We start from the raw sequence: 24,978 nt of genomic DNA on the forward strand, positions 1-24,978 counted from the left end.
CATCAGCTTAGCTTCAGCCTTATCGTTATGCCTCAAGAAATAAAAAGGTTTAATAACTTAGATTTGTTTTTCATTATTGTGTTCATGCAAAGTAATTAAGCTACTTTCTAAAGGAGTTCATCCATATTGAAAACAAGAAAGTTAAATGTATGAGCTGCTTACATTTCCATCAAACAGGCTCATGATACATCATAAATTTTAATAGAAAAAGTAACACCTGACCGTATCACAGACTAGATTCCTTTGGCTTTCAAATAGTTTTTTGGATTCATTTTCTCACACACAGGAGAAAAAGTGTATTTCGCAAATATTACTCTATGTGCAAGATTTCATTGCAGTCTTGTTATGGGGACAGTGCATCCAACGTTACCATACAATTTTCACCTGATGGATGTTCTATAAATATGAACACTTTTGCAGTTCATTTTGGTCTACTCTGCACTTGATATAAGAGAAGCTGCAAGCTTTTCAAGCAATACACGCACACAAGAAAGTGATGAAAAGAGTTCGAGATGTTCTCGTGGTACCTTAGTGGCTTAGCATAAGTGATAATCACAATCATTACTTGGTCTGGCGGAGGGAATAGTATCTATTTATGAAAACTGATCTGGTAGCATTATTTGCCTTTGTACACGATCTCTTAATCATCGACGTCATATGCTGGATTACAAAGACATCTGAACAGTCTCCCTATGCCCTGCCACAGATTATATAACAACGTCACATAGTAATAACAATTTTCTAATAGCTAAGTGTGAAATATGTTGTCTTCATAAGAGTGGCAAGTTTTTTTCTACTTGGCAGTGTAAAATTTTGACTAAATTTTAGTTAATAGAATGCAACACTCTGTAGGAACTTGGCAATTGCAGGAGTTCGATAAGAAAGTGCTCTTGGTGAATCCTCATCAGAAGAGCTATCAGAACTGCTTGCATCTTCATAAATATCATGTCAAGGTCACTTTGAGAATGTATCAAAGTCAAAATTTACAAATATATATATATATATATATATAAAGTCTTGTTACTCCTATACAAAATCCTACAAATATTTGCAATTTAGATTATAAAAAAATTAAAATAAAATCTATTCAACAATCGAAAATTTGAAGACTTTTACCGTTTTTACTGTTTATTCATTTAAAAAATCGGTAATAAATCAATTCTGGGCATTAGGATCTAATTTCGATGGATCTATATATTAATGGATCTATATATTAATATATGTCACAATTTTGTCTTTACGCACGGTCAAGTAAATAACTGACAGGATGTAAATTGACATCACAGGGAAGACAATGATCCCAATGAAGACATTAGCTACTTTGGGAAGATTGTTGTGTATTAGCCAATCAATATAGCTTGTGCTCAAGTAGTAGATGTTGGTGCCAATGAGTAAAAACCCCAAAATCCAAGAGATCACAATGACCTGAATTCACATAAGATTAACTCAAGTTAGTGAAATATCAATGTTTTTAATAACACAATGATCCTTACGCACCAGCTACTTATAGAGTTACACTTGTTCATTTAAATGTCGTTTACTGTGGAGATTCTTATAAAGTATAATCAACTTTAAATCAGTTAAACTCACATATATGGAATTTTTGTAAGGACCCATCTTGGTAGCACTGCTGCTGAATTTGAGGAGAGGGATGAGAGCAAACGGCAGCTCAAAGGAGAGTATCATCTGAAATACCAGTAATAAGTTAGTAAGCATATCTTCAAACGTTTTGTAATGTCAGTGATGTTAAGGACGTTGAAGACTAATAATCAGTGTTGGAACTTGGAAGTATGAGTCATAAGGGCTCGTAGCTTAAAGTTGCGGCACATTTTATTCTGCTTAGTAAGCAGGCCAAAATAGTGTTGCTTCAGCTTATATCTGTTTGAAGCAGTTTCCGACTTTATGTGAATATCTCAACACGTAGTTGATAAGATTTATTCCATATGGAAAGTTATGTCACATACTAATCTGAGAACTTGATTTATGTGTCCTTCACACCTTTTACATGCTTTTACCATGCTAATAGTATAGATACAACAAGAAGAGAGAAACCATATCATCAACAGTCACAACTCAGCAACACAAATCTAATAACAAGAATAGGATGCTAACCGAAGCTATGATGATAAGCCGGCCAGCTCCAGAAGAGCCACCAATAATGGCTACAATGAGGCTGGGAGTAATTGCAATGCAACGGGTCATCAGGTTTCTCATCCATGTCTTCATTTTAAGGTCCAAAAATCCCTGTCAGGAAAGACGTGACAGAGAATGTGAATAACCAAACTTAAAATCAAACAAGTTTAACAGTTAGACAATAAAAACAAATCAAACATCAAGCTAGTTTGTCCCTCGACCTGCATTATGTATTGGCCTGCATAAGTACCCGTAATGGTGGAACTCTGTCCTGAAGCCAATAAAGCTATGGCGTAAAAGGTTGAACTTGATTTTCCCAATACATTCTGTAAATGAAGGAGTAGTTTACGTTAAAGGAAAAAGATAATATACATCCTTTATTGTTCCAAAAACCTATAGACACGATACTATTAAATATAATCCAACCTTTAGTAAGAACGAAGCCGAATTGAGAGTAAGATCACCACATCTTTGGGTGTCATCTTTGCTGAGGTCACTAGCAGAACAGACGGTACCAGAGACTGCTATTACCGCAACATTTATCAAGAATGCAACAAACAGAGCAAATCCACTTTCTATGAGGAAGTATTTGCATGCACTCTGGAAACAAGGGGGTCACATTTAGTCATATACTAAAGAGAATGACATGCCTCCAACAATATACTTGGTAAATGCATTGCTCTACTACATATCGAATGACGATATCATATTAATACAACCACCATAAAACTACGAAAAGGGCTAATAGACAGGTCATATGATTCCAAAAATTAGGAAGCATAAAAACTAACAAGCTATAGACAGAGTTTTTCCCTGAAAATTATTTTATTTTGCAAGTAATAGTGGATAAAGATGTTTGGGTTTTCTATCAAATGTCATGTTTGCTTACGTTGATTCCTTGAACAGATGAAGGTATCTTTCTAGATAGCACCAGAGCAGAGTGAAGGAAGAGATTATGCCTGTTGAAAGAAAAGAAATACAAATGTATGACTTTTACGGTTCCCCACTATTAAATAGTTAATTTATAAAAAATATGATATAAGTAAAAAAAATGACGGGTTCATACGGCATAACAAGTGCACCCAATAGGGCAATGGCATCACCGGTTGCTCCATGGCCACTAAGTTTGGGGATGAACATTCCCTTTAAAAGATCTGATGCAGGGGGTTTCACATAGCTCATTTCTCCAAAATAACAACCAGCCATCACAAATACCAGAATTGCTATTAATAATTCCAGCTTTCGGACCTGAAGCAAGAATAGTACAACAAAGGAAGTTTATTCTAATCTCAAAGTCATAATATGCTCATGACATAGATTTCGTGACTACTATACAATATTCACAGAACTAGTACATGACTATTATTTCTTACTAATAAGAAGTATGGTATTTTTTTGAGTTCATTAATTTATATGGTTAAGGTATTATCAACAGAAATGAAATCATCAAACAATATTGACTTCCATACATTTTGAAAATCTGACAATAATAGACACACAAATATTCAATCGAATGAATGCATCAGCTACCAGTTGCCACTAGTCCATTAAACAGTAGTCAATGGTTCATTTACAATACCATGGAATGGGCCAGCAATCGTTTTTGTACTTAATGTGCTCATTGATACTATTTTATTTTTCCTGTTTAGACTATACCTGCACAAACGTAGGCACCTTCAACAAATTATATTAGTAGATCATCCAGAGGGGGATAGATGATTATACACAACAGACTGAAGTTTATATACAAAAAGGATATATACGATTTTGAAGATTAAAATAATTAAGGTCAGCTATACTTAAAATATCTGAATAGACTGGATTCCTAACAGATCAGAGCCACCTCATTCATCTGATTTTCAGAAAACAATGTTAGATTTGACACTAATATGCAATTTGACACTAATATGTTAGATTTCAGAAAACAAATTAACAACAATGCAATTGAAAATATGAAAGTCATGTAAGGTCCAAAATATCTTGATGAAGTTCCGAATGTACCCCGTATCGTTGCAGGCTGAGGAGCAACAAAGTACTGAATCCAGTGAGAAGAACTCCAGCCCATACTGGGATGTGAAACAGTATATTCAGTGCAAATGCCGTCCCAATCACTGCCACAAGATATACAATCAAGAAATCAGTTTTTCTTTTTCTTTTTTACCATTAACATGTAATTATGCAAGAAAACAAATAAAACATTTTACCTTCGGGAATATCGGCAGCAATAACAGCAACCTCTGCTAGTAACCACAAGCAGTACTTCACAAGTATTGGGTACTCCGCTTTGCATAACTCCGCTAAATGCTTGCCTACAAGAGTAAAGATAAAAATTTCAAAATTGATATTGTGGGCGGTTAAATCATGTGCAAGTCATAGTAGCACTAAGGAAAATGAGGCCAATAAAGACATCAACTCAGGATGATGGGCTTGAAGGTGCTAACCTTGATGGAAGAGATTAATTTAGGCCATATATCATAATTCAACAACAACTTGGAACCTACGCAAAGATAATGATAATTGTGAATATTCTATTGGATCTTTCCATCACACATAAAAGCTTTGTCTCTAACATTATTCTTAAGTACTATCAATCGCTTGTACAATCACAATATTATCACCAATTTGCTAGCTCTTTATATAAATTATTATAATTTATGAAGAATTTGTTGAGGAAAGATATTTTAGAATATGTGAATGAAGGAATTGGATTCATGCACATATAGTGGAATACCTTAAAGTTACCACTATTTAGATTGAGATTGAAAATGAAAAAGAATGGTTGAAATGGTTCTCGTCTTACCAGTCGATATACCTAGATTCTAGATGATTCGCTGCTAAGGATTGGATTATGAGAGCAAATATCAATCCAATGAGAATCACCCACAGTAACTATTAATTACCAAAAAAAAAAATGTCAGCAAGTTAATATCGATCACGGTAGATTATGCAATTCATATAATTGAATTTATAACTCTCATAATGTGAAGAAACCAAGACATATTGGTCGTCTACCTCATATCTATGATTTGCTCCAGCTTGCAAATAAGTTTCCACTACATCAAAAACCAATAAAAAGAATCATAAACTAGAAAATGATGAACAATATTACTATGAACACACTAAAATGAGAGACTTACAGTTGCCTGGGTCCAGATAAGCTAAGGAGACTAAGAAGCCCGGCCCAACATAAGAAAGAAACTTTCTCCACCCAGGTCTCTGTACACAACAGAACCAAAACGTTAGTAAGAACTAAGAACTGATATAAAAAATTCAGGAAAAAAGGTATGAAGTTGTGAACATATATAATGCACCTGATCATCATCTTGATGAATAGTGATGAATAGTGGATGCCGTGTTATTGATTTCTACGGCTAAAGAAACAATACGTCTACTTCCAAGCTGGAAGCCATCTCTCTAGTCCAAACTCTTTATCCTTCACTACTATGCACTCCTCCTTTTATAGACACCTAGCATGTAGTGCCGAACTTAAAAATAGCTTTAATTTAGCTTAAAGAAATTTCTAAAAACTAAAACTCTACTAGCATGTCAACAGACCTTAAAAATAGCTTTAGTTTCGCTTAAAGAAATTTCTAAAAACTAAGACTCTAATGTCAACAGTGCCTACCTTAAAAATAGCAAACTTTGGGTTGAGCCGGCCCAGCATGTCAACAAAGTAACCTTCTTTGATTGATATAATGCGAAAACCACCTCGAAAGATGACTAGATAGATATAAGTCATATAACTGCTGTGAGACTTCGGGTTGACCTGGTTCTCTGAGATTTTTCATGCAATGGTACAACTGTTGCTCATGGATTCTATATAGGGAACTTTAGTCTTTAGATGATGACCAAGCATTTGTCTTCATGTAAAAAGAGGTTATAGGCAAATGGCGAAAAATGGTATTTTCCATGCCTGGTATTAGCATAAAACAAATGACCATTGGCACCTGCTTAGATACATAGAGAAAAATAAAATGTCAGAGTTATTTGCCATGGTCCATGCTGCATTTTCTGGTCTCTATCTCTCTTGTGCCGGCTCAACCATATAGCAAAGTAGGCCTCCGCTTAGGCCCCGTAGTCAAGGCCCCACAATATAATCCAGCTATTGAAATAAAAAAAAATTAAAACCAAAACCCACTATTGTTTTTCATTTATTTTTAACTGTTGGATAAACGTTTTTACATTGCCAAATTGAAAACCATAAAATCATGTTAAAGTAGTGTTAAACACTTAAACTCCTTCAGTTCTCTCGCCTTCTCAAACAAAAAATAGCACACTTCCATAACTAATTAAAGTTCTTCATCACCCATGACAAATAATCAAGTATATATATGCCAACAATTCAATCTTACCTATATTATTTTTTTGCTTTCTATATGGTTTTTCTCTATAATCTCGTTGTCTCTCTCTCAATATTTGTTTTATTTGGTGTAGAATTATTATGCATTCTCTCTCTTTCTATTCGCAATTATTTGTTAAATAAATCTATTGAAGTTTCAAATTTGTGCTCATATGAAATAACGTAAACAAATCAATAACATGTTGTGAGAAAAAAAAATGTAACAATTTTTTTTGTTAAAGTAGTGTTAAACACTTAAACTCCTTCAGTTCCCTTGCCTTCTCCAACATAAAATAACACACCTTCATAACTAATATAATTAAAGTTCTTCATCATCCCATAACAAATAATTAAGTATAACACCAACAATTTAATCTTACCTATATCATTTTTTTGTCTGGTTTTTTCCAATAATCTCTTTTTCTTTCTATATTTGTTTTATTTGGTGTAAAATTATTCTACATTCTCTCTCTCTATTTGCAATTCTTTCTTAAATAAATCTATTAAAGTTTCAACTTTGTGCGAAGACTATTCAAGAAAAAAAAAAAAAAAAAAAAAAAAAAAAGCTGGGATCATATGAAATAATGTATACAAATCAATAAGATGTTGTGAGAGAAAAAAAAATTAAAAAATATGTAACAATTTTTATTTGTTAAAGTAGTGTTAAACACTTAAACTCCTTCGGTTCCCTCGCCTTCTCCAACAAAAGTAGCACGCTTCCATAACTTATTAAAGTTCTTCATCACCCTATAACAAATAATCAAATATATATAACGCCAACAATTCAATCTTATCTATATCATATTTTTGCCTTTTATGGTTTTTTTTCTATAATCTCTCTTTCTTTCTATATTTGTTTTATTTGGTGTATAATTATTCTGCATTCTCTCTCTCTATTTGCAATTTTTTGTTAAATAAATCAATTGAAGTTTCAAGTTTTTGTGAAGACTATTCAAGAAAGACAAAAAGAAAAAGTTGGGATCATATGAAATAACGTAAACAAATCAATAAGATGTTGTGAAAAAAATATATAACAATTTTTATTAGTATATATTAATCATAGAAGATTCCCTATTCAAACTTTGCTTAGGCCCCCGATTATCTTGAGCCGCCCCTGTTTACAATCATCAATCTCTCCGAGTAAACATGTGTTTTTCTTCTTTACATCCTCTTTCTCCCTCTCATGTTAGCTAGGTTATATATCTTCATTTATTCTTCTTCTACAGGTACAGAGAAGTTATCAGTCAACATCAAAGTCGAGCAGAAGTGTTGATTTCAATGCGAAATTGGCATGCATGTGCACTTAAAAGTTAAAATCACCAACTGAGTAACTGACCGTGCAGTATGGGGGCATTTTCTTGGATGACACAGACCTACAATTCTACAAACCAAAAGTCATAGTTTTCACTTTTGCCCCATATAAGTTTGAATTACATATGCCTCCAACAATTACTAGACATCCTATTTAGGAAAAATTAAAACCAATGGACGAGAATTAGTGTGTGAAGAATTGAAAAAATATTATTCCTGATATCTTGGGTGCACAAGTATTATTGCATGAAGTTGGCAACATTCTCATATTACTTTCAAGTTTTAAACTTCCCCTACCAGGAATCAAGTATTATTGCACATGGACAAGCTTTATTATATTAAATTGAGACACGATACTTTCTCCAAACTCCTAAGGGCAATGCAAAAACGTTTAAATATAAGATAAAGAGTCAAATGAGGTTGGATTGAGGATTGAAATTGCAAAAGGGATGAAATATCAATCAACTATAGGCTTAAAGACATAATATTGAAGGTTCGAATCGTTGGTTTATATCTCTAGTTCCCACCAACATTGAAGAAGAAGTTAAGAAGAAACCAAGGTGCAAGTTTACATAAATAATTTCTGAAGAAGAAAACAAAATGGTGAGAGCAAAAGATCCTGTATGGGAATATGGAGAGAATTTGAAAACTCATTTTGTATGCAAATATTGCAATAAGAGATATTCTGGAGGAGCATCAAAGATGAAAGTGCATGTCTAAAATACAAGGACTAGATATCCAAGGATGTCCACATGTTCCAGAAGATGTCAAAGAGAAAGTTGTTTTGGATATGAACTAACAAATGAAACAAGAAAAGGAAGACTTCGTCACTTGTTGGGGTGGTAGTTAACGTTGATACACCAAACTTTAACATTTCACCTGTTGATTTGTCTTCTTTACATCAAACTACACTACCAGCAATTTGTTTTTTTGCTGATGTTACATGGAAAGTTTTTTGTTTTTTGTTTAGAAGTTAGAATTTGTCTTTTCTCCTGTGTTTAAACGACATTTTCTTATGTGGATTTTGTTGGTATCTAAATTTCTAATGGATCTTAGACTTTTAGTTATGTATGGAACTGATAATATGGGAACGATTACTTATTTACTTCTTTTTCATGTCATTTTGAGGTAACAATGGGTGCCATATGTTGAATTTTCACTATAAGTTTACCGTCGAATTTTCTCGTATTTTTTATTTTAAGCTTCGTATTATACTTGAATTATTCACGAACCGAACTTTTATCGTTCCATTTTTTTTAATCCAAATTAAATAAATGAATTCTTGTCGAGGTTCGAATTTTATTCGAATACTTCCTGTATTGAATTTTTGCCATTATGAATTGCTAACTATGGATTGGACTACTAGAGTTTCCCAATTCAGATTGTCATTCTAGCACAGTTGTGCGCCTGGTTATTTTTGTTATTTATTTTTGAAAATTATTTTATTCATTAGTTAGACATTTAATCCGGGTATGATCAAATGATCGCATAATAATTTTCAGTAGAATACTATTTTATATAATATGCAAGTGATAAGTCTCATATTGGTTTGGTGGTTCATTTTGATCTAAACAGCTATATTAAAGTATTTGATTAGAACATATTAGTTAAAACATTAGTTGTCTTGATGGCTATGTTATCTAAACAGCTATATTAAAGTATCTGATTAAAACATTAAAGTATTTTGATTAGAACATATATTAAAATATTAGTTAAAACATAATTGCGTTAATTTTTATTTTGTGTGTGTGTCATAAGTTGTCTTGATGGCTAACCCTCAACCAAAATCCCGGCTCCGCCACTGTTTGTACGAATGTATCATATATTTTGCCAACTTCGTGGAATTTCATCAAACATTATATATATAGTTTGAATGTGACCCTATCCCTCCCCCTATATATAGTTTGAATTATATAGTTATAATCCAAAATTAAGTTAGGTGTTTACCAAGAATAGGTATATTTTGGCCAACAAAGATCTTCAACCTAATTTTAAGCTTTTAACAATCCAACATCTTCAAGTCTTCAACACATACTGAGCGGTGAGCGCATACATGATCATGAACCTGGGTAGTAATGGTCAGTTGGACTCTAGAACCCAAAAAAACAACAACACGAACACGATATAAAATTAGTTTGGGCATATGTCAGTCTACTGTACAACAAGCCCAAGCCCATAAAGATTTGGCTTCAAAATTTTCCTCAGAAATTGTTTTCCACAAATCGTAAACTAGACAGCCAAAATAGTCTATCAATTTTCCCAAAATCGAACAGACCTAAAAGGAAAAAGAAAATATCTGAGAATAAAAAACACATAGTGAGGTTTTGCGACACAGAAAAAAAATGGCCTTGTTCACACTGTCTTCTCCCGCATGGCATCTCAAAACCACTTCCTTCTCTTCTCTTTCCATATCCATAAACACCCAAACCTCACTATCTATCAAACTTAACACCAACAAGACTAGTAGCTTACACTTTTCATGTTGCAGTGCAGCTAAGCAACAGCACAGTGAGAGTCCAGTAAAGAAGCGCACAAGTAGTACTACTAAGAAGAAAAGAGGTTCTTCCAAAAAGGTTATTGACATTGACTCTGATGAGGATAATGAGAGTTCCCAATCTTACCATCCTGCTTCTTTACCAAACCCACCTGCTGGCTTTGTTTTGGACCCCAATGGAAAGCTTGTTTTGGTGTCGTCGAAGCGGATAGTTACCATTGTAAAAGTTTTTTTTTTTTTTTTTTTTTTTGCATTAAATTATAGTTTTAATATATGTATAGTTACTGATTAATATATAAGCTACTATTGACAGGTTGACTCTACAAACAATTTGCCATTGGAGTGTGTAATAAGGAGAGTGTTCAGAAGTTCTCAAGGGGATGATTGTATGTTGTTGTGCCCAGTTGATACGTAAGTTGTTTTGTTTCTAGAGTAGCTATGTCACTTCTTTTTTATTTAAATTGTAATCGATGACTTTACTCATGCAGGCCTGTTCAGATCTTGAAGAGCACTAATGTTGATGGATGGTCAGCTGTAAGTTTCTTTTACTTTGTTTAATTCAATAACTATAATTTTTTACTGGCCAGTGAGTTGTATTACTATACTGTTTGTGCAATTGGCAATCAATAACTTTAGCTTCATAAGATTACACCTTTATATTCATATTGCAGATATATAATCAATTCCTTGACTGGTTTTACCGAAATCTGTGAATGAGTGATTTGAGTTTTAGGACAGAATGAACTGTACAAAACTGTTGGCTATCTCATTCTTGGTTTGTTGATAGATAAAACTTATATTATTATCTTCAAGTAATCTTGGACTGTATCTGTGTTAGTAATGAATGTAAGATTATATTTAAGCCATTGAATATGAGAAGAAGAAGAACAGTCCGGAGAGGTAGAGAGAAAAGAATATACGGCCTTAACTTGTTTTGGCCTTTTCTCGCACATCTGTATATAGAAAAATAGTAGGGTTTACATCATAGAAACATGAAAAATTCCTGGTGCGGGTCCTTAGAGCTCTAACAATGAATATGAGAATTATCCAATCATCCTATCTTCATCGAAAAGGAAGTCTACCCTTTTATGCTGATATTTATCATGTTTACATATTATTATTTGGGTATGTGTTTAGACCACACGTGTCATTCTTATGATTTACGTACATCCTTGTAGGTCAATGATGAGGAAGTTGAAGCCATCCTGCCTGCTGCGGCATATGCACTTGCAAAAATTCATATGCATCTTGTATACAGCGGGTAAGACTATCATGAGCTAGGGGTTTTCATTTACTTGCAGTAGGCAACACTTTTCTGGAAGGGCTGTTTTCATTATAGATAGTGACACGACCTTATCAGGAGAGAGCATGATACGTTTTCACTGATTTTTGGTTTACTGATTTCATTTACATTCCATCTTCTTTCTTTTTTCTGGTACCTATTAGATTCTGTTACACAGCAAGGGGAGGGTTCTGCTATTCAGAAGAGGATGTTTTTGAATTTGGCACAGGTACATCCATTTTCCTTCTTTACTTATATCTTCTATGTGGTCCATGTATCTTAGAAATTAGTTTTACCATTTCCTTAAATTGTTAAGCAAGGGGCATTGGCTTCAAACTTGAAATAACAACTTGCTACAATACTACTTGATTGTGCGTGTCTTCCTGAAAGGTTTAATGGATGAGGCATTACTACAATGACTCGTTTACACTGAAAAACAGAGGGGCTCACTCATGATTAAAGATGGATAACGAAAAGGGGAAAGTTTTATTGAATGAATATTTGGCCAGATACAAAAACTGTATAACTTGTTTACTATCGAAAAATAAGTAGGCATGAAGAACCAAACTGTTGTAATTCCTTTTGGCTCTTTTGTAGCCGGATAGTTCCTGTTATGACTCATGAGCCGTGCAATAGTCCTTCTACAGGGGTAATGTAATACGAGGTCACGATCCATTACATGCCTCCACGATTACCCGTAGATCAACTTTCTTTAATGTTCCATTGGCCTGTGTTCAACATAGTTTAGAAGAATGACTTTACGAGTGGAATTTTTCTGGTACATTACTACTATCAAGACCGTGGAAGTATTAACATTGTAAAACCATTTTTATCTTTTATTTTCTCACAGATGATGGTCAAGACGTAGATGGCTTGCCAACTGAAGGTGTAAAAATCACTTGCTTTCATCAGGTATGGGTAACCCCCCCACCCCCAGTTGGGCCAACATGGGAGAGGAGAGAAAGTAGTTGGGAAACATCCACATTGTTCCCTTCTTTTTGTAATTAAATTTGAAATTTAAAGACTCTAATATCGTTACGAATAGATTAAGGCTTAATCGGAAATACAATGCCTTCTTAAATGCAGTCATGATGTCTGTTTCCCTAACAGTGAAATTAAAGAATACAAAGTTTAATAACATGTCTGCTTTTGATAAAACGAAGGGTAAGACAGAAATATAATGCCTTCTTGATCTTGAGTTGTATTTTGCAGGATGGCACGAATTATATGATTTATACACCATCTGATCCACTTCTATTTGTTGCTGTGAAGGTAAATTGCCAGTTAATTGTCTTTATTCACTGAGATATTGTGTATTTTCTTGATGAGTTATTGTAGTTCTCATTTAATCAACTAAGCAAAGATTCACTCCTGAGTCCTGACATAGGATCATTTATTCCAGCACCTCCTATCTGATGCTTCTGAATATTCCCAGCCCCTTTTTTCCTGACTTATACTTTTATATATTATGTATGACTAGGTTTTTGCTTGAAATGAAATAACTTGATCAAATATTTTTGTTTGTGCAGGATAACGATGGCCATCTACGTATTGCTGATGATGTAAGCAAATTTCTTTGCTTCAATTGTGGATACAGTTTATCAAACATTATTCGTTTCTAATAACAGCACCATACTTGTCCTTCTTCTCATTTTTCAATTGATTGTGTTTGTAGGATCTCTTGGAGGACCTGGCTGTAGTAAATGCCATAGATGAGGAGACAGAATTCAACGCTTTGGTGGTAAGGTTTTCTTTCCTTTTCACATCTCCACATCAAAGAATAGACTGGCTTCTAATCATATTTTATTTTCTCTACAAATCTGGCAGGAAGAGGAAGCTGCTCTTCTCGAGTCATTTTTAGAGGAACAATAGCTATCATTGGCTTATTCGTTAGAGATGCTAGCTTGGTTTCACAAGAAAGCTAGCACACCTTGTAACTGTAGCTCTGTGTAACAATTTAACTTCTGTATATAATATATTTTGTTTGCAATGTCCACTGATTCTTTAAACGGAGTATGAATCCATGCATCTAAATGAGTGGAGAAATTCGTAGAATATGTATTTGCCAAAATATAAAATGGAACTATATTATGTAATTATGTTCAAAGAATTACCAAAAATCAGATTTACGAATCCTAAAACCTTGAAAGTAAGCATTTCAAGAGAAAGCGACAAACAAATCTGGGGACTTTGCAGGGGGGACAAAAATGATGCAGCAACAACAATCTCCAAACGTTCAACGCTCACAAGTTTCTTACATAACTCGTACTCTCGTACAAAGAGCCCTTATTACGTAATAATATCAGCTTAGCTTCAGCCTTATCGTTATGCCTCGAGAAATAAAAAGGTTTAATAACTTAGATTTGTTTTTCATTATTGTGTTCATGCAAAGTAATTAAGCTACTTTCTAAAGGAGTTCATCCATATCGAAAACAAGAAAGTTAAATGTATGAACTGCTTACATTTCCATCAAACAGGGTCATGATACATCATAAATTTTAATAGAAAAAGTAACACCTGACTGTATCACAGACTAGATTCCTCTGGCTTTCAAATAATTTTTTGGATTCATTTTCTCACACACAGGAGAAAAAGTGTATTTCGCAAATATTATTCTATGTGCAAGATTTCATTGCAGTCTTGTTATACATTTGGGGGACAGTGCATCCGACGTTACCATACAATTTTCACCTGATGGATGTTCTATAAATATGAACACTTTTACAGTTCATTTAGGTCAGCTCTGCACTTGATATAAGAGAAGCGAAAGCTTTCCAAGCAATACACGCACACAAGAAAGTGATGAAAAGAGTTCGAGATGTTCTCGTGGTACCTTAGTGGCTTAGCATAGGTGATAATCACATCATTATGGATAATTACTTGGTCTGGCGGAGGGGATAGTATCTAATTATGAAAACTGATCTGGCAGCATTATTTGCCTTTGTACACGATCTCTTCATCATCCACGTCATATGCTGGATTACAAAGACATCTGAACAGTCTCCCTATGCCCTGCCACAGATTATATAACAACGTCACAGAGTAATAACAATTTTCTAATAGCTAAGTGTGAAATATGTTGTCTTCATAAGAGTGGCAAGTTCTTTTATACTTGGCAGTGTAAAATTTTGACTAAATTTTAGTTAATAGAATGCAACACTCTGTAGGAACTTGGCAACCTACATAATAAAAGGGCAAGGGTAGTTTTTCTTTCCTGTAGGAAGGTAGGTGTGAAGAATAATTGGACATACCTGAGTGATTGCAGGAGTTCGATAAGAAAGTGCTCTTGGTGAATCCTCATCAGAAGAGCTATCAGAACTGCTTGCATCTTCATAAACATCAGAGACACTTTTCCTCCTTGACGTTATTGAACTTTGTGCTGGTTTTTCCTTCTAAAAATAGATCATGAGATATCATTAACGCAATACTACAAGTCTACAACATTCCAAAGAACTTGGTGTACAGGTTATAAAGAAAAGATTTATCATAAGTATACATTTAAAGAAAATTACACTTCACAAAACTCGGGTATAACAATTAGTATTCTTTTCTTAAATGTTGAAGTTCTCTCATGTTGGAGAGAGAAAGGAAAGTAACTGCAAGTGCACCTCTGTTATCTTCTGCATACAATTTGGCGAACCCTACGAATGGAATCTTCAGTACAAAGATATGGTACAATATTTTCCTTGAAAAATCACATCATACTGACTGTAAAAGAAATAACACCTGAAATATTTTCCCAAGAATCTTTAAAGCTAGCGCACGAGCTTTAACTTCCTCCTTCTTAACATTGTTTTCTTTTAGCACCTGCAAATAGATACACCAAGTCAAAGTTACTCTTGAAAAGAAAAAAAGAAGGAAGTTAAGTGAGTGTCGTCTTTTAAACACTATTAAATTAGTATTTCTTCTTATTCAGAGTAATATTGTCTATGTTTAGGTGTGAAGTTGAACCAGGAATCAACAAATAAAGTCAGTTCATGTAAGTTATGACAGTGAAAACCAAGTCAAACATTTTTTTCCACAAATTCTCTATACACCAAAGTATACAATTACAAAGTGAAGTAGGTGCTTCACTGCTTCTGATCCCAAGCATCCAGAAACAGGCTTAAAAGATGATCATGGATCCATGATAATCATATCTAAAAGGAACTCGTGACAAAGGACCTACTTCAAGGACAACTAACTTAAAGTGCAGGTAACAAATCAATTATCAGAGTACTCCAGTCAGATATATACGTACTTCTTCTATCCATGGCCAATATATTCAATCAACTTAAAACATGGACACTGGACCCTTAAATCCGCACATATGTAGAATTACTTAATGATTCTTTAACAAGTTTGGACTCCTGAGCTTACCATTTGGCATACATGTAAAAGAGTTACTTCAATGTCTACCACATTAAGTTTCCATAATGAGTTCATCAGAGTGTCCTTATTGGACAGTATATGTGACTCAACATCACTTCGAGGGCCATTACCGTCTGTCTTAGATTGATGTTGAATGTCTTCTTGCAGTTGCAGAAGCTGGAAAGCCCCTGGATCATTTTTTTTTAATCAGCAGTAAGCAGAATTCTATGAGTAAAGACCAACAGAATAGAACGCGATAGAATGAAAATGAGATACCTTTTGCTGCTGTGACTTGTGACTTCCAGATGTGCCCTTTATTCCGAACCCAGTTCGTCAAAAAAGGCACACCTAAATATATAGCTTTCTTCCCTAGCTCTTGTGCTGCCTGTCTCACATATATGTAACCAATGGTGTGTAGAATATCAACTCCAAAAGCTGTATTTTCAACACATAAGAAAAGAAATCATCTATCATACTCTGACCATTTTAGTCACATGATTAGCTGGTTTGTGGTTGCAACCTTACTTTGTGGGCACAAGTCTAAAAAAGCGAGGGGTAAGCGGTAAGCCTCAACTCAATTTGAGGGGCCTCAGGGTGTGTGTGTTTCTCATTAAATATTACAATTCGGGCAAGCCGAAGAGTACACAAGAATCAGCCATAAAAGTTGGAAATCAACCATGGGTTTTACATTATAGTGAGAGCAGCATGAACAGAAATCCAAATAGAGGCGGTTCGAAATGCCAATCACTCTGGTACCTTAGTGAAAAGAAAACCAACTAAAATTTAATTATGACGATGTGGTATTGCTATCCAGTTTTATTTTATCTTTATTTTAATAGGATGATATCCAGTTTTCATTACAATAATAGTGTTAGTGTGTCACTCAAAATCAAGGTAAATTTAACAAAGACAAAACCTCCTATATGCCTATTTGACTTGCTCGCTTATATATTTTGGAAATGGTTCTGCTTATAGACTTTCAAAAGCATAATTAAAAATAAAAAACTACCCTGTGGTCTACACCTATTTAAATTTCATATATCATGCTTGGGTCTCTGGTTTATATATATAGGATTCAAACATGAATCTCGAATAAACATGGAATCAGTGTCCATTGCATTTGCTTATATAAAGGAATAATTAGATAGCCAGTGAGTAGGATAGTCAACCTGCATTAGATAGCCGTTTTGCTTCATGTTCAGCACGTTGCACGAATCCATCTTTGTCACCACGAACGTATTGGTTAAGAAAATCTCTTAGCACCCTAGCGAGTTTTTCCTCTCGTTCCTTTTGGATAGCCTACAGTCAAGTAATTTAATGAATGAGAATGTTAGAGAACATAGATTTTATTGAGAAGTCTTGATACTGAAGCCTACAGCCAAATCCAGCAGGTGTCTATAGTACAAGGATCACCAGGTGGAACGGGCTTTTGTGGTTACAACAATGTAATGAAATTTTACAAACACTTACCTGCAACCTGTCATGTAGTTTTTCTGAAGTATCACTATCATCAACTAATTCAGATGAAGCCATTGATGCTACTGCAAGGTGTCCAATGTAATCCTCGAAAAGTTCACTTCCAAAAACAAGGGCAAAAACAGCAGTGGGGTCCAACATGGTTTCCCTACAAAGATATGGATATAATAGCTCGATTATAGGACAGAATAAGAAAAAGAAAAAAGAAACAGCCAGTTACTTATGCAAAAGGAGTCACTATGAAGGTGATGTTGTATTGTTGTGAATAAACCAGCTAACAAGGTGAGGGCGCCCAAGTGCCTATTAACAAGCTCAAGCCCAAGTATCCAGTCAATGTTGCAGCATTATTAACACCTCCTAGCAAACTCTTGATGTCTCACATGGAGCGTTTGCCAATGAAGAGGCAAACCAAGGAAGAGACTGCCTTCTCTGTTCCATTTCCTTAGAGAAGAATCTTCAACTTACCTAGAAATCGAATACTTTCCATTCTCATCATAGGCCTCTCTTTTCATTGGATCACTCAACACCTGATAAGCTTCTCCTAATTCCTGTCATGAGATCAAAATTTGCACATTTTAGAAGTATAAAAGTTCTACCTCATTCTGTCAAATTGGTAAGCTTTTCCTTCAAATCTTCAACCATAATTTCAATAATTCAGTAAATTTTAATCAGTACAACTTGCCTGAAATCTTTCAGCAGCTTGAGGGTCATTTGGATTTTTATCAGGATGAACTTTCCTTGCCTGTAACAATTATAAATAAAAGTCTCAAACAAGATCCAGGAATAACACTTTGAATGAAACTGAATGCTCTATACAAGCTACCATTGTCGTAGTGCAATTTCGTTACACATATTATTCACCTATAAACACTACTCAAAAACATACAATGGTATGTGAAACATGTTTTGGACTATTGGCCTCATGACAATAATAGAAATTCAAAATGATCTCAAAGATCAAGTTACTCTACAAACTGATAAAATAACCAATAAAAATTCAACGTGTATGACAAATAAAACGCGATATCGAATCAGACCATAAGAAGCTTTAAAGGGATTATACATACTAGACGTCTTCGATAACAAACTTAAAAAACAAAGTTCAGGGTTTTAAGGATTGAAATCAGGCCTTGAGATAGTAAGCTTTACGAATCTCTTCCTCAGAAGCAGTGAAATCAACTCCAAGAACATCATAATACTCTGTTTCCTTCACCATCCTTCAATCCAACAATCTCTCCTTCTTCAACTGAGTTGCAGAGACTGAAAACAATAGAAGAAGAAGAGAAGAAGAAGGAGAAGAAAGAAAAAAGGAGTAGAAGAAGAAGAGAGAGAGAGAGAGAGGAAGTGATGGAGAACGGCCATTTTGAATAATGGAAAGCCCTACAAAGCTCGACTTTCCAGTTCTTCACACTGACTAAACAAACAAAAACTTTTTTTAGCGGGAAAACACTATTTTATTATTATTATTATTTTTTTTTTTTTTATTTTTTATTGGCAAAGCCTATTTTAAACAAGATCAGTAACCTTTGATGCTTTCAAGCCTCATATCTCTGGTATGATCACCTAAAGATTTTACCGACTTTGCTAATCGGCAATTACCAAAAAAAAAAAAACTCTTTGTGAAATTAAAAATATCACATAAATAAAATAAAATTGCGGTTACCAAAAATAAAAAGATAAAACTCTTTGTAAAGTGCCGATTAATATATATAATAATAATAATAAAATATCTTATCAGCATCTCTCCTCCATTTGAGTGTCACTTGGACTGGGCCATGGCCACCACGGTTGATTGTGGCTGTAAAACATTTTATAAGTTGATTAATTATGATAGATCTTTAAATGATATACGTTGTGTGGTCCATCCATGCCTCTGTTCTAGCGTTTCCTAAAAAAGTGTATTGCTTGATTTCACCGAAACGTTGGGTGTGGTCGTGTGAACTGTGGCTCTTGCCGTGCACATTTTTTTCTTTCGTTTTTGGCTCCAAGAAGCCTACTTTTCTAGCGCAAAAAATAGGGGACCACATTCTCGGAAGTAATTTCTCACACTCCGAGCTTTTAAATATGTTCCAAATATGATTACAGTTATTAGGACCAGCTAGCGTTTACATGGAGTCTCCCCTGTTAGGGTAGATGAAGTTGCTACTTCTAGTGGTAGCCATCATATCAGTTGTGGTTGTCTGTCGATGAGACTTCAATTTTAAACCAATGTTTATTTGATTTTCTGACTACTACCCTACTGGAGGGCTTTATGGCGTTTATGCCTTTGATTTACAGGGTCCATGTAGGCAGTGCAAACTTTTGCACATGGTACCTGGCTCCATTTTTCCACTGCGCCCACTAAGAAGTCTTAAAATGGAATAATGGATAAATTTGGATCTGAAACACCTCAGAGTCTCATACTGCAATTGGAAGAACTAGAGAAACCAAAGTAAGCAATCTCTTTTAAAAGTAGGAAGCAGTACATTGTTAAAAGTTTGGGAAAAAGTGAAATGTCCCATGAGCAAATCTTCAAAGGGGATGCACCTGTGAAAATACAGGTGTAAAACAAATGAAGTTGCCATCAACTCGTAGCTCTACCGATGGAAAAAGTCGCTGACAATTGCATTCATTTCATCTGTGTGACCATAGTGTGCCTTTAATAACTGATAGCAGCCTCCAAGGGATGGAAAGCCGGCCGCAACAATCGTATTTAACAAACACCACTACACAATTTCACAAGATAACGCTACTAAATATGTATCCAAGAAACAAATACAATTTTTTATATTCATTTTTTTTTCCTTTTACATTTGTATGTTCTGGTAAGTCACAACTACAAAGTTTGACAAAACAGTCTGCGGAAGAAAAAAACTAAAGAATCGCTACATCCGAGGAAACCAAGCTCTTTGTCACATAGACATACAAAAGAATTTCAAAATATTTACTCGTAACAATGGCTGCTTGCCTAGCCACTTCAGCTCAAAATGATTGCCTTTTCCCTTGGCGTTGAAGTATATCTTGTGAAATTCATCCAATCTACAATGAGAAGACAAAATCAAGTCAACAAGAAATAAATGGTACTTCACCAAAGTTTTGTAATAACTGGGACAAATTAGGGTCAGAATTTCCAGTATGTTCTCATGATCAAGTAATCAGGAAAGAAAATGACCAAAATACATGTAGCTAGAGTTCAAAGTGTGTAAGACAGGTCAAACTGGGACAATTTTCAACATGTATTTAAGGAGTTGAGTAGTCAGAAGCTACGATAGTGGACACAGAGTTGAGTAGTTGGATTCAACAGTCGAACCAATATATTTGTGGTGCAATGGGTAACAAAAAAAAAACAGTTGCTTCATACGTTAATTCTTTGAGGTGAAAATCCATCAACAGCAAGAAGGTGTGAGAAGACGATCTCGTTCCACATATCGGGTACTCCAGGAAGGCACCAGTGACTGCAGTCAACCACAGATGGAGCATCACTCCATGTGCCCACATGAGCATCGCTCCTGAAAGCCCCCATAAGAGTCACACGAAGAATAGTTACTGGAACAGTCATGTTATTCACCACCTCTGAAATGATATCTGAATATGGGCTCTGGTCTTTGCCTTTGGTTTCTGAAATGGGCTGTTGAGTCACCTTGCAATACCGATGACGCTGGTCACTGATGCAGAGAGGAAACCTTCATTAGTTGATATAAGATGCATCTACAGGAGTTTGCATGCCTTGAAGATGGATACAAACAAAACAATAAAGTAAACAAAAATACAACAAAATAGAAGGTAAGAGTAACTGCCTAACACTAACATTTCCATAAAACTGCTTAAACATTAACTCCTAATCATTTTTACTCCTAAACTCACTTTAATCTCACTCTAACTCTTAAATCTCGTCATATTCTCCAACATCCCCCGGCAAACTCATTATTTCTAAACATTGAGAGTTTGCAGTATCCATCGAAACACCATAGCAGGCAACAATTGAGGAGAAGATTCATCCAATCAACTGTCAAACAAGTGATCCATCATCTTCAATGAAATTTAACAACTTATTATCAACTTTAACTAACAGTTTAAAAGTAGACTGAACTCAATCCAAGGAAGCAAAAGATCAAGATGAACACATATATTAGGGAAGAACCTAACTTTATAAAGGGAAAACAGAGGGAAACCCCACAACTCAACCAATAATCCCTTTAATTCACGAACAAAAAAACACTACTTTCTTAATGCCTTTATTCATACTACAAAGTTGGCTTCCAAACAAGGTATTATATGACAACTGAAATTGTTAATCAAATATAACTTGCAAAATATAAATTAACTAGTTTAAAAACAAAGTGGGGACTGTTTGACATTACACTGATGTCATCATGACACAGCAAACATCTCACGTTACTAATTGTCTAGTTACTTCGTAAAACAAATGCAAGACACTGCACACTTTAGCAATCAATGAAGACTTTAAACAATAAGAGAGGTACCTCCAATGAGAAGGCTCAAATGTCCGGAAGAAAACCCTCGTTCTATTTGTGTTGACCATGGTTTCAACCCAGGATGCCCAAGTCGCCAATGCAGTTCTGTATCCAGTGGTAATTGGCATTCCAAGCTTTGGCAATCCTCCAGCCTCGAAATAGAGACCCCTGTCTGCAAAAACCTATTAGGAGCAGATTCTACAGATGAATGACAAACGTGCATAATGATGTTTCTTTGTGGAGAAATAATAGATTAAAACAATCTTTTGAATCGTAAAATCCAGTGAGAGTCAAATGAAAGAGAAAATCAGAAGATATGGAGGATGAGTTGAGAAATGATTTGAAGACCCTGACTTAAAAAATTAACCAGTAGCCCTAGTTTACACTTTCACTAGATAGGAACATCAAGTTTTAAGTTTATCATATTCCATTTCACATCCATAAGAAATGAAATGAATTTCCAGAGTACACGAGCATGTGAAAAACTTTTGCAAGAAAGTAACTGCTACTTCTAGTGGAGCAAAAGGGAAAACAAACAAAAGTCCACTCCATGCTCGTATACTATATATTGTAGCACAAAATAAGAAAACAAGCCAAACCTGCTAGAAGTTTCTCTAGCTAGCATTTATAGAAAATTATTGTTGAGGTAAGGATATTGTTATACTGGAAATGTGTGTTCAACTTCAGATTACGGCGCTTGAAACTTGACAAAATATACAGTCCTAACTTACAAACAAAAAAATAACAGTCCTAACTTACAGAGCACGCCACAGTGATATGACATGAAAACAACATTAAAACAAAAGGAGACTTACATTAGGAAAAGCTTGCTGGGAGTCCACCATTGTCCAGTATTAAATATCAGAACATCTGAATCAATCCACTCTCTACTAATATCATCCAATTTGTCCAACTTAAGGGTTGATTTAACCCTTTTAGGAACACGTTTTGGAGGCAAGCCTTGCTGCACCAGAAAAACTGAACGGAAAAACTCAACTGTAAAGTTAAAGGTACCAAATCTCACACCCAAAAATCTAATCTGCTTCGTTATCTTATTCCCATTGACTTCATACACACTTTTCTTGTCCTCCACCCCAGTCATAAGCAAACATATTAGAGACTCCCACTGTGTTCTACTCATTGAATCTCCCACAAAAACGACCCGTTTGCCTCGAAGATGTTCCAAAATACCTCGCACATCAAACCGTGGAATATCACAAGATCTAGGCTTCCACCTCCACTTTAAGTATTCGTTATCTTTCCGTCCATTTGCCAAGCAATTAAATCCTTGTTCCGCAAACGGACATTCGGAACCATTGTACAATGGGTAACTAACATCCCGAATCCAATTACCTTCAAAAGCATCACATGTACCTAACGAACCATTCTCTTGCAATTGCGATTGCGCAATTCCATATCCATGAATGGCAATACTAAGGCTAGGAAACACATAGAAATAACCACAACCAATAGCTAAAAAGAAGGATAACAACAAACAAATCACGATAACTATCTGAAACGATCGTGAGATCCAACTCTTACGAATACCCCCCACTCTAGGACTACTCACATATCTTGGACTATTTAAACTTAACCCTTTTCTGCTCGAAACACCAGAAGCACCCCAGTTAAAACTATTAACCATCTCCATAATACAATACCATTACTCAAATATTACATATTCTTCTACAACAACAATAATGAGTTGAACCATTACCTGATCCGAAATGGATCTCAATATCCCAAAACTGGGCATTACATTCACAACGCAAAAACGGGTCGGGTTTGATCCATATTATTTATTACAATTCTATTCAATCACAGATAAAGAAACTAATAAGTTTGAGTGCCGAAATCTAAGAAGATAAATCAGGAATATCGAAATATCAATCCTTACCGAAACTTTATTGGCAGATCTGATGAAGAAGAGGGAATGGGTTTGGGGAGAGAGAGTGGGTAGTTTAGTTGAGACTTGAGAGAGAGAAAGAAGGAACGAGAAAATAGAAGAGACAAAAAAGAGTTTAATAGTTAGTTTTAGAGGGACCGAGTAACGACAAGTTTGGAGTGTAGAACAACTTTTGTCGTAAACTTAACTTGTGTAACTAATGAAATGCAGATATCCTTATTAAAAAAAAAATGAAGTGCAAATATGTGATGACTTTGAATCCAGAAAACTGCTTAGTATGTTTGAAACTTTGAATGGTGTATTTTATTCATTGTATTACTTGAAGCAAAGTGAGCTTTGTCCATTTCTCCCATTCCCTAGTACTGTATCATTAAAAACACAATGGTAATGATATTATGTATCAATAAAATACAATTAAAATCATAAATGGTATTAAACAATACAATATGCACGGGCAATTTATTTATTTATTTATTTAAATACAATCTAAAAATATAATTAAATGCAATGCTCTAGTACTAGCATTAGAAGTTTTTGTGAAGGGCAGAAATGTGCTGCCTACAATGCAATGGAGAGAAAAATCTAAAATAGTAGGCATCACTACTATGATGGAAATAGTATTATGATGGAAATTAATGTGCATTTTAATATCTATCCTAAAAAAAAAAGCTATTTGTAATAGAAACTTTTTGACATGATTGGTTTAGAATCAGAAAAATAGATGGAAAAAGATTACAAAAGTTAAGTTGATTGATCCACAAACAAAAAGATATAAAGAAAAAAGGGAAAGAAATCAAAGCAGATTGATTGGTTTCATAAATGAAAATCATTTTGGTTCGATTGGATCTGAAACTTATAAGAAACTTACCAGCACAAAGGGAAAAAATATGTGAAAGTATGCTATAGGGATACGGAAATTTGTTTCGTTCAATAATTTTACACAGACGGACAGACCTACTAAATAATAAAATCATAGAGCAACATTGAGCTTTAGCAAAAAAAAAATAAAAATAGAGCAACATTGAGACAGATCCCGTGTATTATCAAAGTAGTGAGTCGCAAATTCGCAATAGGTCGATTAAGCCATGTCCGAGTCGCACTGCTCTCTTTGGGTTCAATTTTGACTAAAAGTTAATTGAGGTAGAATTAGAAACTTTAATGTAAAATAATAAAAATGAAACACAGTGCCAAGAAATCTTTTCCTTTAATAATAGGGTTTAAATTGGGGAGAAA

At 34.6% G+C, this 24,978-nt stretch overlaps 5 protein-coding genes across 7 annotated transcripts; 1 reads left to right on the forward strand and 4 right to left on the reverse strand.

Moving 5' to 3' along the window:
* Nucleotides 1-211: 211 nt before the first annotated feature.
* LOC147501194 (metal transporter Nramp7.2-like) lies at nucleotides 212-4,622 on the reverse strand. 3 transcript variants are annotated; one of them, XM_086606223.1, is made up of 10 exons: nucleotides 4,575-4,622; nucleotides 4,338-4,442; nucleotides 4,135-4,244; nucleotides 3,200-3,381; nucleotides 3,023-3,092; nucleotides 2,560-2,733; nucleotides 2,355-2,459; nucleotides 2,113-2,244; nucleotides 1,591-1,686; nucleotides 212-1,425 (listed from the first exon to the last, which is right to left on the reverse strand). In XM_086606223.1, the coding sequence occupies exons 4-10, from the start codon at nucleotides 3,337-3,339 to the stop codon at nucleotides 1,207-1,209; spliced, it is 936 nt and encodes a 311-aa protein (XP_086462349.1). In that variant the 5' UTR covers nucleotides 3,340-3,381; nucleotides 4,135-4,244; nucleotides 4,338-4,442; nucleotides 4,575-4,622; the 3' UTR covers nucleotides 212-1,206. The 3 variants fall into 3 exon arrangements, with proteins under 3 accessions (XP_086462349.1, XP_086462348.1, XP_086462350.1); XM_086606222.1 differs by lacking the exon at nucleotides 4,575-4,622 and having other exon boundaries at nucleotides 212-436; nucleotides 528-1,425; XM_086606224.1 differs by lacking the exons at nucleotides 4,135-4,244; nucleotides 4,338-4,442; nucleotides 4,575-4,622 and having other exon boundaries at nucleotides 3,229-3,381.
* LOC147501195 (metal transporter Nramp7.2-like) lies at nucleotides 4,093-5,872 on the reverse strand. The gene is made up of 5 exons (XM_086603749.1): nucleotides 5,759-5,872; nucleotides 5,271-5,349; nucleotides 5,106-5,186; nucleotides 4,338-4,442; nucleotides 4,093-4,244 (listed from the first exon to the last, which is right to left on the reverse strand). The coding sequence occupies exons 1-5, from the start codon at nucleotides 5,870-5,872 to the stop codon at nucleotides 4,093-4,095; spliced, it is 531 nt and encodes a 176-aa protein (XP_086459875.1).
* Nucleotides 5,873-10,021: 4,149 nt separating this feature from the next.
* LOC147501196 (BTB/POZ domain protein TNFAIP protein) lies at nucleotides 10,022-13,553 on the forward strand. Its single transcript, XM_086606225.1, has 10 exons — nucleotides 10,022-10,497; nucleotides 10,591-10,688; nucleotides 10,766-10,811; nucleotides 11,456-11,538; nucleotides 11,724-11,788; nucleotides 12,410-12,471; nucleotides 12,772-12,831; nucleotides 13,089-13,121; nucleotides 13,235-13,300; nucleotides 13,387-13,553. The coding sequence occupies exons 1-10, from the start codon at nucleotides 10,126-10,128 to the stop codon at nucleotides 13,429-13,431; spliced, it is 930 nt and encodes a 309-aa protein (XP_086462351.1). The 5' UTR covers nucleotides 10,022-10,125; the 3' UTR covers nucleotides 13,432-13,553.
* Nucleotides 13,554-14,070: 517 nt separating this feature from the next.
* LOC147501197 (DNAJ heat shock N-terminal domain-containing protein) lies at nucleotides 14,071-18,601 on the reverse strand. The gene is made up of 10 exons (XM_086606226.1): nucleotides 18,515-18,601; nucleotides 18,068-18,127; nucleotides 17,851-17,933; nucleotides 17,380-17,533; nucleotides 17,079-17,208; nucleotides 16,186-16,344; nucleotides 15,919-16,097; nucleotides 15,286-15,366; nucleotides 14,811-14,951; nucleotides 14,071-14,571 (listed from the first exon to the last, which is right to left on the reverse strand). The coding sequence occupies exons 1-10, from the start codon at nucleotides 18,599-18,601 to the stop codon at nucleotides 14,491-14,493; spliced, it is 1,155 nt and encodes a 384-aa protein (XP_086462352.1). The 3' UTR covers nucleotides 14,071-14,490.
* A 1,526-nt stretch (nucleotides 18,602-20,127) lies between these two features.
* Nucleotides 20,128-23,986, reverse strand: TBL7 (TRICHOME BIREFRINGENCE-LIKE 7). The gene is made up of 4 exons (XM_086606227.1): nucleotides 22,655-23,986; nucleotides 21,849-22,007; nucleotides 20,726-21,029; nucleotides 20,128-20,403 (listed from the first exon to the last, which is right to left on the reverse strand). Exons 1-4 carry the CDS (start codon nucleotides 23,488-23,490, stop codon nucleotides 20,395-20,397), a joined length of 1,308 nt encoding a protein of 435 aa, XP_086462353.1. The 5' UTR covers nucleotides 23,491-23,986; the 3' UTR covers nucleotides 20,128-20,394.
* Between the last annotated feature and the right edge of the window lie 992 nt (nucleotides 23,987-24,978).

Source organism: Coptis chinensis, chromosome 4, assembly GCF_015680905.1.
Source record: "Coptis chinensis isolate HL-2020 chromosome 4, ASM1568090v1, whole genome shotgun sequence".
Classification (NCBI taxonomy): Eukaryota; Viridiplantae; Streptophyta; class Magnoliopsida; order Ranunculales; family Ranunculaceae; genus Coptis; species Coptis chinensis.